The sequence below is a fragment of the Macaca thibetana genome, chromosome 9 (genome assembly GCF_024542745.1).
Source record: "Macaca thibetana thibetana isolate TM-01 chromosome 9, ASM2454274v1, whole genome shotgun sequence".
In the NCBI taxonomy this organism is placed as follows: domain Eukaryota; kingdom Metazoa; phylum Chordata; class Mammalia; order Primates; family Cercopithecidae; genus Macaca; species Macaca thibetana.
The window spans coordinates 110694178-110710905 of NC_065586.1; the positions used below are offsets into that span (position 1 = coordinate 110694178).

General features: G+C 40.8%; 1 protein-coding gene across 23 annotated transcripts in view; it reads right to left on the bottom strand.

The window, feature by feature from the left end:
• The window catches only part of ABLIM1 (actin binding LIM protein 1), a 342305-nt gene that overhangs the window by 147637 nt on the left and 177940 nt on the right, over positions 1 to 16728 (bottom strand). For all 23 annotated transcript variants that reach the window (XM_050804240.1, XM_050804258.1, XM_050804255.1 and 20 more), the window contains exon 3: positions 2622 to 2805. In XM_050804240.1, coding sequence (XP_050660197.1) covers positions 2622 to 2805 — 184 coding nt within the window. The remainder of the gene's footprint in view (positions 1 to 2621; positions 2806 to 16728) is intronic.

Consider the following 16728-nt stretch of genomic DNA (forward strand, 5'->3'; position numbering starts at 1 on the left):
AGTTAAGGATCCACTCAACACAACACGCACAGGTTCTGTGGCCTCCAACCAGGCCAGGAGTGGACCTGGACACAATGTTTAAATAGGCCCTCGTGCTCCGTGACTGACCCTGAGAATAAGTGCCCTTTACCTGTTGCATACCCAGAGGCACCTCGCTTACCCCACCCAAGCCCAAGCCTTCCTTCCCATCCAAGCTTATTTTTTTAGACCCGAGTTCCACGTGGATCCTCTAAGGGACAAGCCAGAGTTCGATTCTCAACTTGGGCTGGGCCTTCTGAAGTGTGGGTTTTGTTGCTTTGTAATGGCCCTTTTCAGGAATTTCCTCCCTCCCTATATCCTGTACCCATACTGGACAACTTCCTTCTTTTATTTGCATGAATGTTTATAATAGAAAGAGACCTGGATTTAGAGTTAGAAAACCTGAGTTCTAACATTAACTTGGGAATGTCCCTTAAACGGTGAGCCTCAAAGTGACTCATAAATAGAAATATTAACTCCTGATTCCCTTCAAAGAATTGCTAAGAGGGTGAAATTAACTTCTGTATGAATATAACTTCTCAGCTAAAAAGGAGGCCCCCAATTCAGGCAGAATCATTGTCATTCAGCAGCAGTAGAGGCAGTAGTAGTAAGTGCTCCTTTGCTGGCTCAAATGTCCAGGGACAGGGAGATAGTCAATAAATCTTTGTCTATCATTATATCAACTTCAAAGCAACGACCTCTCAGGGTCAGCATCAGAAGGGCTCTTAGAGTTTACTGGAAACAGGGACTTCCAACCTGGCTGAGTGACATCATACATGAGAACCCTCCAGAAACTACTAAATTAGCATGCAGGTTTTGGTGGAAAAATAAGCTAAACATTGATCTTTTTAGAGAGACTCCCACCTCTAGTCCACTCCCACCCATCCAGGAGATTCCAGTGATGAGCGAGGCTTGAAAAATCGCTCGCATCTAGTTCACAGCTTCTCATTCTAAGGCGGAGGCAACTGTCTTGAAAAAGCTAAATCACACAGGTCTCAATTCACCCTGGGAAGTAAGACTAGGACTTGGAGCTCCATGCCAGCCTGGGACTCTTAACCAGGCTGTGCGCCACAGCCTGAAAAGGTAAAAATCAGGGCAGAACTTTGCTTTTGATTAAATACAGAAAAATATTCAGTTCATTCATCCAGAATTTTTAAATTATGATTTTTAAAAAATGAAACGGAGAAATGAGCTAACACATAGCTATAGTTATTTAAATAATTTTATTATGAATGTTTGTGTCTTATTATGATTTATTTATCAGTATTATCTTGTTAATTAATTATACAATATTGAATCTTCCATTCTAGAGCTTACATTTCTCTGGCTTAGAAACATAAAATGCTGAAAAACCGGCAACATGTCTCCTCTGAACTGGGGTTTTTAGAAGGCATAGCAAATAGATCACCACTTGAAAAGGCACTGGATTGCAAAACTGCCAAATTAGAATTGATCAATAAAGCAGCTGACCCTTGGTGGTGAGTCTCCTAGTTATAGGAATCAAACCTATCTTAAGTTTTATAACATGCAGACCTCAAAACACAAAAACCACAAAAAGCCCCACGTTTTCCTATTCACACTTCACATAGTTTTCTTCTGTTATATCTGATCATTTTATTTTATTATTACATTTCTATTTTTTTGAGATGGAGTCTTGCTCTGTCACCCAAACTGAAGTGCAGTGGCACCATCTCGGCTCACTGCAACCTCCGCCTCCTGGGTTCAAGCAATTCTCCTGCCTCAGCCTCACAAGCAGCTGAGATTACAGGCACCAGCCACCTCGCCTGGCTAATTTTGTTTGTAGTTTTAGTAGAGACAGGGTTTCACCATGTTGACCAGGCTGGTCTCAAACTCCTGACCTCAGGTGATCCACCTGCCTCGGCCTCCCAAAGTGCTGGGATTATTAGGGTGAGCCACCACGCCCAGCCTGACTGATCATTTTAATCAAGCTGGTTTGCACAGTTAAGATACAACCTTGGTAGATGACACACATGTAGAGAGCAGGGGTTGGCAAATATTTTCCCCCAAAGATGAGATCGTACATTTTTTAAGACTTTGTGGACCATATGGTCTCTGTCGCAACAACTCAACTCTGCTGTTGCAGTGCGGAAGCAGCTATAGGCCACACACAACAAGTGGGAGTGGCTGCATTCCAGTAGAACTTTATCCACAAAAACAGGTATCGGGCCTAATTCAGCCCATGGGACACAGTTTGCCACCCCCTATTATAATGAAAGAGACCATTTTAAACATACACACATGCCTAGGAATTTATACTTCCAAATAAGCTTTATCCTTCTAAGCAGTTATGCCATTTCCCCTTGATGTTTTTATTGCTCCAAAATGTTTTGAGACCCGGAGCTGCTTTCAGAATTAGTTTCAATCTACTAAAAATCAGTCATATTACTTTGTAGAGGACATCATACATATGGTTTCCAACTAATCTACTTTTTTACTAGGACTGATAGTAAAGTAAGAAAGAAATCTAAGGACAAGACTATGTGCTACTGAAGACAAAAGGTATATAATCCAAGCTTTAACAGCCCAAACCAGCATTCTCTGCTGAAGGAAGCTGGAGGCTTTGGAAAGATAGGCTCACTTACTTGCAGATGGTACAAGCAAAGCAATTGGGATGGTAGGTCTTGCCCAGAGCGGTCACCACTTCGCCCTCCACGAACTCCCCACAGCCATGGCAGCGTGTCCCGTACATCCGCTGGTAGTCCAGGGTGCAGAGATACTCTCCGTTCTTTATGAAGAAGCCTCCTTGTGCCAGGTCACAGCCACACACTGTAGATGACAAGTTCACATCTGGTCATCATCTGCCACACTGCCGGGCAGCACTGCCTTCGCCTGAGTACTAACTGGTTGCTTACCCTATGATCTCAATGGTTTGGGGCTAGGGAGGGGACTGGTACAAAGAGCTATTTATTATTGGGCTTTGACCCTCCCCTTGGGAGCTATGCAATATCTCATACAAGTAAAATCCATTGGCTAGGTCTCAATGGCTTTTGTGACATGTCTAAAATTCTGAGATAATCAAACAGTCTTTGATAGAAAGATACCCTTGGTTCGGGCTGTCTCAAATATGAGCAAAGGTGCCCCTGGCAGTGTGCTATTTAGGAAGGGTGCCCACTGCCTGCCCACACAACTGCATGGTTTGGGCCAAGATTGTTACGGAGTTGAGTAATAAATTTCCATTATACCAAAGGCAGTAGCTGAAATTTCCAGTAGCTATATTTTTTCACACTCTGGAACTACTTTCCCACTGCTATGAAAAATTCAGACCTTTCATTTTCTCTTTGTGCAGTAAACAGAATAAGCCAATTATTCATATATTATAGGGAGGTAAAAAATGAACAGGCAAAAGAGGAAAGACCTGTCATTTGGATGTTTTATTGTGTCTGGATTTTGGCATCTCTTTCCGACTGTGCAGCTGTGGATTAGGGAGATGGTGCAAACAGGCAGTGGGAGCTTGGGCCTGGTCTACGTGTTCAGACAAGACCAGAGCAGGTCACAACAACTTGTCTGCAAATAAAGCCTAAAGCAGTCCCTGACAATAAATCTCTCTCTCTGACAAATGGCTGAGAAGCAACAGCCCAAGCTGGAAATCTCTGACCTTAACCTCGCTTTCCCCAAGGTCAGCTGGTTCCAATTTATAATTCCTTAGGCAAAGAATCCAGGATTCCTCTTGATTATTTGGTATTCAGTTGGGTTGGGGACAAGGTGAGTTCAATCAGTAAATTGCTTTCCTAAGGACCTGCTCGAATGCTCCCAGGGTTCATCTGCTGAGTTCCCATGACTCCTTAATGCATCTAGATGAACTAGGGCTGAGCAACAGTAAGGTTCTGATGAAAGTCACGACACCCCCCCCACCTTCAGTCAGGACTCTTCACTGACTATAAGCCACGGAAGACATTCAAGGTGACATGGAACCCACAAACAAGTTTTCCATTGTGGATTCATCGGTCTTTGTTTAGATCAACACTCCACAGCTATGACCTTCTTCTCTGCAATTTACAATTAAGTAACCCAAGATTATGGCCTAAGTCCATCACGCCTGAAACTGACCACCCTATAAATACTCCTGTGATCATAGTATCTGGAAAACAGCTCATTCACCACCTGCTGCCTCCTCTCACCTGCCAACCTCTCCTCTGCCTCCACTATTCTCCCACCTGCTTCTTCCTCCCCAGATGAGTCCTGTGGGTCAGGGGAACCCATGTGTGGACTGGCCTCATTCAGATTGCAAATTCCTTCAGCAACAATAGGGAGTCTAGGGGTAGAGGGTCACAGAACCTTAGAGTGTTTTCTTCAATATCTGTCTATGTGCAGATCTGATTTTTCTACAAGATGGCAAGGTATTTGAGGGGTGAGAGTCTTCTTTTGATTCTTCAGGAAACTAATTGTATCTAATATAAAACAGGAAACACAACGTTTGAAATAAATTGAATCCTCCCTGAAATTTGGCAGGTTCCCACAGATTTCACTCCTCAGTGACATCAAGTTCTAACGACTCAGTTATTTTTCCAAACTTTGGATTTCTCAAAGCCCTGAGAAGCAACAAAACAATGTATTCGGACTACTGGTAATTCCCTAAACTCTCTCCTCCAGTCAATTACGGCTTAAAAATGCAGAGTCTTTATACAAAGATCTGGTGTCAATAGGGTAATCTGGTGGCAATACACAAAAATAGATTGAGATCGTTTCAAAGCTAATTCTAAACGTTTTAGAAATCCTTTGTGTTTATTGCTTTCTTAGGGCACCTCTCTGTAACCTTTTCCAGATTACATGGTTTTGTGAAATTGACATATAGTATCCTTTATTAATAAAGTCCTAGTTTCTGTGAACATAACATAGCCTTAAAAAATGAATTCTTAACACTATTGAGAGATGCCAAGCTACATTCAAACTGTGCCTATTATGATTTGATTTGCCTTTTTCCTTGAATTCAAAGTAGTGCTCAAGGTGGCTTACCAAACCATACCATTATTTCTGGTGGTTTATACAAGGAAACCAGTGTTTGATGCGACTCCCAGAGGCAGGTGTTCTTAAAGGCATATACAACAAGCAGTGAGAAGGGGAGCCTATGATGCCAGTACCTAAAAGATACTTAACATTATTACATTTCCTGAGAATGGACCAGCTGTCATATCATTTCAGACTCTTCCCTCTCTTGCCGCCCCAGGCTTTACTTTCCTGTTTCTCCTCTGTCTACTCCTTCTCAGGCTCAGCAGCCAGGCCCCTAAATGCAGGTCACTCCCATGGGTGCCATCTCCTCCCACTAAGATGTAAGGCCTCCCTGGGAACAGATCTCATCCACTCTCACAGCCTCAACTATGACTTTATGCGAGGGATGCTCAAATCAATGATCTCTCTTGGTGATGTCTTCCCCAAGTTTTAGAGCCTGATTTGTTTCAATCTACTAAATCTGCCTGTGTGCTGGGCACAGGCAGAACCCATGCCTATCTTAAACCTGGCATTTTCCAAACACACCCTTTCCTCACAGTTTCTCTGCCATCTCCCATAAAACCTTCTGCTATTCTTTCTCTATTCCCTTTCTCATCAAAATGGTAGCTACATCCAACCTCCAACATCAACATTCTCTGTTTTTGTTTGTTTGTTTTGAGATGGAGTTTCGCTCTTCTTGCCCAGGCTGGAGTGCAATGGCAGAAACTCGACTCACTACAACCTCTACCTCCCCGGTTCAAGCAAGATTCTCCTGCCTCAGTCTCCCGAGTAGCTGGGATTACAGGCATGTGCCACCATGCCCGGCTAATTTTGTATTTTTAATAGAGATGGGGTTTCACCATGTTGGTCAGACTGGTGTCGAATTCCTAACCTCAGGCAATCTGCCCACCTTGGCCTCCCAAAGTGCTGGGATTACAGGCATGAGCCACCATGCCCAGCCAACACCAACATCTTCAACTGGACCCAAATCCAAATCCAACCCATTTCCCCATTTCCCCCAAGGAGGTGTTTTTCTTTCTTTCTTTTCTTTTCTTTCTTGTTTTTTTTTTTTTTTTTTTTTTTTTTTTTTTTTTTTTTTAACTATGTCACTCAGGCTGGAGCGCAGTGGCACTATCTCGGCTTACTGCAAGGTCCACCTCCCGGGTTCACGCCATTCTCGCCCAGCTAATTTTTTGTATTTTTAGTAGAGACAGGGTTTCACCATGTTTAGCCAGGATGGTCTCGATCTCCTGACCTTGTGATCCGCCCGCCTCAGCCTCCCAAAGTGCTGGGATTACAGGCGTGAGCCACTGCGCCTGGCCTTTTGTTTGTTTGTTTTTTGTTTTTTTGAGATGGAGTTTCACTCTTTATTGCCCAGGCTGGAGTGCAGTGGCACAATCTTGGCTAACTGCAACCTCTGCCTCCTGGGTTCAAGCGATTCCTGTCCCAGCCTTCCGAGTAGCTGGGATTACAGGTCCCTGCCACCATGCCTGGCTAATTTTTGTACTTTTAGTAGAGACGGGGTTTCATCATGTTGGCCAGGCTGGTCTCGAATTTCTGATCACAGGTGATTCGCCCACCTTGGCCTCCCAAAGTGCCGTTATTACAGGTGTGAGACACTGCTCCTGACCCAATGAGGTGTTTCTTTGATCCATTCCCTCCTCTGCCTTCTTGCTGTCACTACTCAAAACCTGGCCTACGGCTCTGCTGTAGTAAAACAATTTTTTTTAACAACATTTGTATTGGCAGGAAAAGAAAAACAACAGGAAACAATCTAAACTTTCATTAGTAGAAAAACAGTTGAATAAATTATGCTATGTCCAGTCTATGGAGCTGCTATTAAAAAGAATGAGTTTAGCCCTCTGGATTGTGGATATTGACAGCCCTCTAGGTTGCAGTCATTGATCTGTCTGTGATATATTGTTAAGAGAAAAGAACAAATGTCACAGAGTAAACAATTTTAGAAATCCCATTTTTAGATAACTCTAGTTATGTTTTTATGAACTAGGAAAAGTGAGTTAACATAAACAGAACCATTAAATTGGTTCTCTCAGGAGGGTAAAGAATTATTAATTTTTTCTTCATATACCCATGTGTCAGTCCATTTTGTAATTTTATTTTTAATTGTGATGAAATGCATATAGCAAAAAAATTACCATCTTACTCATTTTTAAATGTATAGGTCAGTGGCATTAGGTAAATTCACATTGTTGTGCAAACATCACTGCTATCCATCCACAGAACTCTTTTCATCTTGCAAAACTGAAACTCTGTACCCATTAAAATCCCTGTTCCCTCTTCCTCCAGCCCTGGGCAACCCCATTCTACGTTCTATCTCTATGAATTTAACTCCTCTAGGTTCCTCATATAAATAGAAGTTCATCTTTAGTAATAGTAATGTTAAGAAAAATTATCCAAAACTTGTAAACAAGGTAAAGGGAAGAAGGCATGTTCTTTAAATGTCGTACTGGGGCATTATTTAACAGCTCATGCAAGGATTATTTCATTATCCGGGGGGGACTAGATCTGTGTTGGACAAGCCCTTTCCTATTGTTGAAAGGCCCAGACTTTAGAAGTTAATGTTAACTTTTTATTCTTGTCCTGTAGAGATCCAGATGACTTCTGTCTGGTTTTATCATCATGTTGAACCATGAATCAGTTTTACCTCTAGCGCAGCCATCTTATTCTGACATTCCTTTCTGAATGTCTTTATAACCCACTCCTTCAATTTTATATATATATACATGACAAAGTCTTACTCTGTTGTCCAGCCTGGAGTATAGTGGCATGATCATAGCTCACTGCAGCCTTCAACTCCTGGGTGCAAGAAAACCTCCTGCCTCAGCCTCCCAAGTAGCCTAGGACTACAGGCGTGTGCCACCATGCCTAGCTAATTTTTAATTTTTTTGTATAGGCAGGCTGGTTGCTTGCTATGTTACACAGGCTGGTCTTGAACTCTCAGCCTCAAGTGATCTTCCTGCCTTGGCCTCGCAAAGTGCTGGGATGATAGGCATGAATCACTGCACCCAGCCAACCCAACTTTATTTCTCCTTGGAACCAACTTTAACATCCTGCTGGTTCTGTCATTAATAAGTTGAATGAATCTTTGATACATGCTCATCCCAGATTTGTATGAGTCCTATACTATTTGAAAATTATACTTTGACAAAGGCATTACTCTTTTTAACCAAAAATATCTAAAGATGAACATTTTTTTTTTTTTTTTTTTTTTTTTTTTTACAAAAGCTTTGGTTTGTTTGGTATTAACAACTTAGCAAATACTCTTCACTGATGGTACAAAGCAAAACGTTCACATCTAAATGATCATAAACAACTCAATTAGTAAGGTCAAACTTCAGTAGGGTATATTTAGATTTTTACTTTGGGTGCTCCATTAGTCTTTAGCTGACAGTTAACATACACCCAGGGAAAAGCATAGATTCCTTTCATTAAAAAATAGGGCTTCTAGTGAAAGAGATTAATTGCTTTCTTCTGATCAATTATTTAAAACATTCCCCGGCCGGGCGCAGTGGCTCAAGCCTGTAATCCCAGCACTTTGGGAGGCCGAGACGGGTGGATCACTAGGTCAGGAGATCGAGACCATCCTGGCTAACATGGCGAAACCCCGTCTCTACTAAAAACACAAAAAATTAGCCGGGCGAGGTGGCGGCGCCTGTGGTCCCAGCTACTCGGGAGGCTGAGGCAGGAGAATGGCGGGAACCCGGGAGGCGGAGCTTGCAGTGAGCTGAGATCTGGCCACTGCACTCCAGCCTGGGTGACAGAGCGAGACTCCGTCTCAAAAAAAAAAAAAAAAAAAAAAAAAAAAAAAAAAAAAAAACATTCCCCACTCAAGGTCCCAACTGAATCCTGCCCTGTTTTGCCATCACCAAAGCCTGGCTACAAAAAGTCCTGTGCCTTGTGGATGCTATGCTCCGGAATTCATTCTCTAGAAACCACTGAATACAATCAACTACTAAAGAAGAACATGTACATCCAAGAAATTTTATATAAAAGTTGCAAAATTAGTAACAGGCATATTTTAAAAGCTGAAATCATTTTTAAAAAGTAACGAGAGCTGCCCATGTGGTAAAAATACCATGGAACAGCAGGGGAACAAAGTATGGGGGTGTCCAATAAGGGTGAAAACAGAACAGTATTTTAATGGCATGAACAGGGCTGCAGTAGCAACTATTTCTTCAACCTTCTAAAAACAGTAGTAACATTTTATGCTTCAACAAATTCATTGCAGCAACACTCCATCTGCCTGTCCACTAGTTCATATTGCCAAACATTTAAGAGAATGGGTCATACCTAAAACTCTACCCAGTGGTAGGTTTGGAGGCAAAATGTGAAAGACATTTTCTTCATCCATATCAGTAGACTGAGTATCTCTTTCTTGTGCTACTGCTCTCATACAGGTTTTAATCAATTTGCACCAGTAAGAGACAGAGGGATGCTAAGCAAACATGATCAATGTTTTCAATTCAGTTTTGAGCAACATGAGCATTTTAATTGGGGTGCCAGTAGCCTTGGGTGGGTCCTTTCTTCTCTTTCCTAGGAAAACTCGTCCAGCAAGGAGCCCTTCTGAATTTGCCCCATGAAAGTTCTGGGACCTGTCTTACACCCCCCTCATTTCCAGTGATGAGGGCCATGTGCTCTAGATGTATTACTTTACCCTTAGGCCAATATCATGTTCCACATACTTCAAAATAATAAGAGTTGTCTAAGACAAACTCACAGCCAATATCATACTGAACAGGCAAAAGCTGGAAGCATTTCCATTAAGAACTGGAACAAGACAAGGATGTCAACTCTCACCACTCCACAGAGCTGGAAGTCCTAGCCAGAACAATTAGGCAAGAGAAAGAAATAAAAGGCATCCAAATAGGAAAAAAAGTCATCAAACGGTCTCTCTTTGCTGATGATATGATTCTATACCTGGAAAACCCTAAAGACTCCACCAAAAGACTCCTAGAACTGATAAATGATTTCAATAAAGTTTCAGGATACAAAATAAATATACAAAAATCAATAGATTTCTACACACCAAGAAAGTTCAAGCTGAGAACCAAGTCAAGAATGCAATCCCATTTACAATAACCACACACACAAAAACACCTAGGAATCCATCTAACCAAACAGGTTCAAGATGTATACAAGGAGAACAAAACACTGCTGAAAAATATCACAGATAACACAACAAACAAAATATACATTCCATGCTCATGGATTGGAAGAATCAAACTTGTTAAAATGGCCATACTGCCCAAAGCAATCTACAGATTCAATGCTCTTCTTATGAAACTACTAACATCATTTTTTATAGAATTACAAAAATCTATTCTAAAATTCATATGGAACCAAAAAAGAGCCTGAATAACCAAAGCAATCCTAAGCAGAAGGAACAAAGCTAGAGGCATCACATTATCTGACTTCAAACTATACTACAAGCCTACAGTAACCAAAAGAGCACGGCACTGGTACAAAAACAGAACATAGACCACTGGAACAGAATAGAGAACCCAGAAATAAAGTTACATACCTACTACCAGCTAATCGTCAACAAAGTAGACAAAAACAAGCAATGGAGGAAAGGACTCTCTATTCAATCAATGGTGCTGGGATAACTGGCTATCCATATGCAGAATAATGAAACTAGGCCCCTACCTATCACCAGATACAAAAATTAACTCAAGATAGATTAAAGGCTTAAGGGTAAGACCTAAAACTACAAAAATTCTAGAAGAAAACCTAAGAAATACCCTTCTGGACATCGGTCTTGGCAAAGAATTTATGACTAACTCCTTAAAAGCAATTACAACAAAAACAAAAATTGACAAGTGGGATCTAATTAAACTAAAGAGCTTCTGCACAGCAAAAGAAACTATCAACAGAGTAAACAGACAACCTACAGAATGGGAGAAAATATTTGCAAACGGTGCATCCAACAAAAGTCAATTATACAGAATCTATAAGGAACTTAATTCTACCAGCAAAAAAACCAAATAACTCCATTAAAAAGTGGCCAAAAAACATGTCTTCTTAAAAGAAGATATGCAAGAGGCCAACAGACATATGAAAAAAATGCTCACTGTCACTAATCATCAGAGAAATGCAAATCAAAACCACAAGAAGATGCCATATCACATCAGTCCAAACAGCTATTACTAAAAAGTCAAAAAGAAACAACAACAAACAAACAAAAAAACAGATGCTCCAAGGTTGTGGAGAAAAGGGAACACACACACACACACACACACACACACACATAGTGGTGGGAATGTAAATTTGTTAAGTCATTGTGGAAAGCAGTTTGGAGATTTTTCAAAGAACTAAAAATGGAACTGCCATTCAACCCAGCAATACCATCACTGGGGATATAGCCTAAGAAAAATAAATTGTTCCACCAAAAGACACATGTACTCATCTGTTCATTACAGCCCTATTTACAATAGCAAAGACATGGAATCTATCTAAGTGCGTGTCGATGGCAGACTGAATAAGGAAAATGTGGTACATATACACCATGAATACTGTGCAGCTATAAGAGAATGAAATCATGTCCTCTGTAGCAACATGGATTTACCTGGAGTCCACTATCCTAACTGAACTAATGCAGAAACAGAAAACCAAATACTGCATGTTCTCACTTATAATTGGGAGCTAAACTGTGGGTACATATGGACATAAAGATGGGAACAATGGACACTGGGGAATACAAGGGTAGGGGAGCAGGCAGGGAAAGGTAGAAAAACTACCTATTGGGTACTATGCTCATTACCTGGGTGATGGTTTCAATAGGAACCTAACCCTCAGCATCACACAATACACCCATGTAGCAAACCTGCACATGTACCCACTGAATCTAAAATATGTGTCAAAATTAAGAAAAAGAAAAGAAAAGAAAGTCCTGTTCCACCCTGCCTGGGACTATACCATTCCTGCACCTTCCTAGGCTGTCAAGTGCTAGAGCTGGGCTGGAGCAGACGCAGGGTACAGAACTCTGAAGCACTTCACCTCAATTAACACTGCGAATACCAAATGCTTCCCATCCTCTGCCTCTGTCCTCCAACTAAATTTTTTGAAAGTTTTGTTTCATCCAAGGTGTTAGTCTATTCATCAAACCCTATCTTCCTAGAGAATACAAAAGTAGACTATGACACAATGTCTTCTCAAACCACCAAAAATTCCATTACAGTGTGGGATCTGAGTTAATCCATTTTTGCTCTGAAACCCAGAACTGTGTAGCTGAAAGTACCACACACGGCAGCTCAAAAGTACCATCCACTGTAGCCCAGAGCTCAAAATAGCGAGCAGAGACTCAACAATAATGTGAGGGGGCAGCTTCCCACCAGAAATATCTTTTGCTAATGCATTGTTCTGAAAGCAAATACTAAGCCTCAAAAAACATATTTTAGGAGTTTTTCACATTAACTTCTAAATGCACATCAAAATCAGTTACCATTTCTGGGAAAGATGATAGTTACAAGCTCAACCAGATGATAAAACGGGCCCCACAGCAAGGCATTTGAGAGTTTGTATTTAATGCAGAGTTTGAATTTACAATACTAAGTAAAGAGCCTTGATTGGAAATAAATCATCTGAAACCTCTATTTATTAATAAAATCTTTGACTACACAGTAAGCTTGTTGCTTAACTTGTAGAACATCGTGTGCAAACAATATTAATTATAAACAGCTCAAGAAACAATGATATCATTCAGAAATAAATATTCTCACTCACTTTGCTTTTTGCTTTCTAAGATTTGGCCCATAACAGAAAAATTAGTATTAAAGTCTTCTACCATAGCACAGATTACTTTAATATCCGGCATTAGGGCTGAAAATAGGCACAAGAAGAAATGAATGGCTGGCTATGCTTAATAGAAACGACCTTGCCAACCCCAGGGAATTACATCTCAAACTAGGCCACACATTTGAATTTTGGACTCAAATGTAAGTTTTATTAAAGTCTACATTCTCTATTATTCCTTTCCCTTTTTTAGCCTCCAGACACATGATCATACATACATAGATGACCAGATACATACAAGGTCATGTATCTTTGCCTTTTATAAATTCCAGGCACAAGAGACATCCCCAGCCATAGCTATATGTGTGTCTATAAACTGACCTTATAAAAAACAAAGGCACAAATACATTGCCATTTTTTACCAGCAACCACAGGAAGCCATTAGCATGGGGTCTGTTATCCCTCCTAATAGGCTCTTTTCCTCTAGTTTCTCCACTGCCCAATCTCCCCTGCTTACCTCTTCCAAATTAGTATGATAAAGATGATGCTTCCATTAACAGGTTTTCCTGCTCCACTCTGCCAAATGCTTTGATCTTTCATAGAAGCCCCCGACATCTTCCAAACATTCACCTGACTCTTCCCCAACACCAGCACTTTACTCCAGTCCATCTCCTCAGCACCCCACTAACATTCTTTTCACCACCACGGTGATGCCAACTTCACCCAGGCTCCCAGTCCCTCTCAGATTCACCCTCATGGCAAAGCTGACAGCCTCCTCCAGTCCCCCAGGGCTCTGCATCCTTGAGACACAGAACAATGATTGACATCTGGCTTTTAATATGTTCTCTTGTGATACTCCATACACTGTCACTATGATTGTCTCCTCATCTCATCTGCAAGCTTACTGAAGGCAAAGACCACTTCTTATGCTTATTTTATGTCTTCCACAATACTTACAGAGATGGACAATTATTTTTCTTTCCCCTCTATTTCATACTACTTTAAATCAGGCTGGTGTCTGGACCCTATGTCCAGAGCCAAGTTCCTCTGGCATAGCATCAGGTAAAGGGCGTTTCTGCATGACTTTGAGCCAGTAATTCCATCTTTGCCCCTGAAACTACTTAATTGACATCAAAATAGTGGTGCCAAGGTAGAAACTTCACTCATCTTCCAACTGCTCTAGTCTCTTAAGGCTCTTCTTAACTCTTTCAGCAACTGAAATTGACCACAATTCAACAACATAAGAAACAATTTCCATTCACATGTACTGTGTATAGGGTTGGGTTATGCACTACTTTGTGTTTAGCTATACTAAGAAGGCCCTGATTACAGAGAACAAGACTGTGACTAGTTAAGTGCACCACGGTTTAAGGGGAATGAGAAGAAACTAGAATGGGATCACAGGGTAGCAACAGGAATAATAAAAGGGCTCAGAAGGAGCACTCAAAAAAAGTAGATAGGATTAGACCAAAGAAAAAGTCAGGGTAATGATGGTCTTTAAGTGTATTGTGGGTTCTTTTAAGGAAATCAGTGATCAACTCTTTTCCCTCTGAGGATAAAATGGGAAAGCATTTGTTTTACATGTACTAAGAGATGTAGGTTACATAAACTCTAACCTTGAAGGCAATTGCAAATGAGAGTACGCTCCTGAAGAGAGCTATTCTATCTCTTTGGTTTGGAAATATTTATGATAGAATAAATGGCACACCTATCCAGGACAGCCCATCTCCAACAGTACTTTCCATTTTTGCCACTCATCCTTGCGGGTATGGACAATGTGATCATGCTATTTTCCTGACCTAAATATCTAGGTGAAATCCCAGGGATTACACTGCAATGAAAGGAAGACCAAACTCATCATTTTAACTACTTTCCAAAACTCTATTTCAGAAATGATATATAGTTAGTTCTTGTAACTTAGGAATTAGATAATACAATTTTACCTGAAAAAAAAAAATGAAACACAGAAAACCCTTAATCTGTAACTTCAACTGCCTACCCTCAATCTTCATCCATTTCACTCCACAAATATCCATGCATTTCATAAGTTCACATGTCCTACATGGAATGATCCTGACCTGGTAAACATCTTAGCCTAAAATGGCAAAAATGGAAAGTACTATTGGAGATGGGATGTTTTTCCCAAGCCTTTCATAGAACACAATCTTTAAAAAGGCTAATTCTTGAAAAATGTATTTCAACTTGTTGTAATCTGAATTTTCTAATAACTTTAGATTAGCATTTTAAAAATACTTCTGATGTTCACGGGCTGTCTTGATGAATTGAAAATTACAGATAGAGGAGCAAGGGATTAAAGAACCTATCAAAAGGTATCATTTGCCATACCCTCTAACACATAGTTAAGACGCACACTGCTAAGTGGTAACAGCCTCTTTGAAAACATCATTCTATTCTATTCTATATAAAGATTTCTGCCAATGCTACCCTGAAAGAAGAGCTTAGGTGATCTGAATTTTTTTTTTTAATTTTCCTCAGATTCCCAGTGTTCAGAATTCTCTTTAAAAGAATATGGCTATAAATAACACATAAAACTACTTCCATTTTTGAAAGGGAATAAAGTTATTCTAATTAATGTTTAAAGCGCCATCTTTTCAATGACAATAGGAGAATCGCGGTTCCATTTATTTCCAGTAGAAATTCTGCTTGCTGAAATTAAGGTAACTGTCAACTCTAGCCACACCTGTGTCTTCACCACCCACTGCCCTGAACAAGGTAGCCCCCACACCTGACTAGCCTACCATGCTCCCCTCTTTAGTCCCGGGAAGGTTTTTCAGTTTTCTGGAGGTTTATGTTCAAATCTTGTTTCCTCCTTGGCAACATCCCCAGACCAGTGAGACTGAGCTCTAAGTGGTCTCTGATTCACTGGCACCTGATGTCTGAACCGCTCACCTGCACCTTTCCTGCTACCAACTATGCTTCCACTAGTAAGCACCTTGCTCTCCAGCTCACAGGTTCTTCAGGTGTACGTACCGTGTCATACATACCTTTCAACCCATTATATTTATATGACCATTGGAATGTCTGATTAATATCCCTATGAAGGCAGAGATCTGTATATAACTTGATTATGTATAACTTATTTGTGAGTGCCTGAGCACTCAGAATTTATGCTATGCCCCTAGCTTAAGCAGGGTTTTCATCATTGATGATAATTTGATTTCAATTTTCAGCTTTGAACTTCTGGGTGCAGAAAAATTGTATGATAGGGAGTTTCTCACACTTGGTCCTTTGCTCCTCAGAATCACAGGGCACACCTGGATACCAGGACGTTTCCCATATCCCCATTGCCAGTCGGGTAAGGGTAGAGCACGAGTTCTTCTGTCTATTCTTTAGTTGAGCGTCTCCTACCTACATTCTACATTTAATGAGACTGTTTTGAAAAAAAGCCCAATTCCAGGGTATTTCCTAGGCCACAAAGGCCATGATCAGAGAACCTTTATCTAGATGGTACTGAACAGGTAGCTGAAATACTTTTTTTTTTTTTTTTTTTTTTTTTTTTGAGACAGAGTCTTGCTCTGTCTCCCAGGCTGAAGTGCAATGGTATGATCTCAGCTCACTGCAACCTCCACCTCCAGAGTTCAAGCAATTCTCCTGCCTCAGCCTCCCGAGTAGCTGGGCCTACAGGCATGCACCACCATACCTGGCTGATTTCTTTGTATTTTTAGTAGAGATGGGATTTCATCATGTTGGCCAGGCTGGTCTCGAACTCTGGACCTCAAGTGATCCGCCCACCTTGGCCTTCCAAAGTATCGGGATTACAGGCATGGGTCACCGCGTCTGGCCTGAAATACTCTTTCTTTTGTCCTTTTCGTGGACCTATATTTTTTTGCCCCTCCATCACCCCACAACCAATTCAAGCTAGAAACTTCCTGCCCTATGTCCAACAAAGCAGTGGTTCTCAAACTCGGTATATTTAACTTATGCACTGCATGATGATATTTCACTCAACAACAGATTACATATACAATGGTGGTCTAATAAGATGGTAAC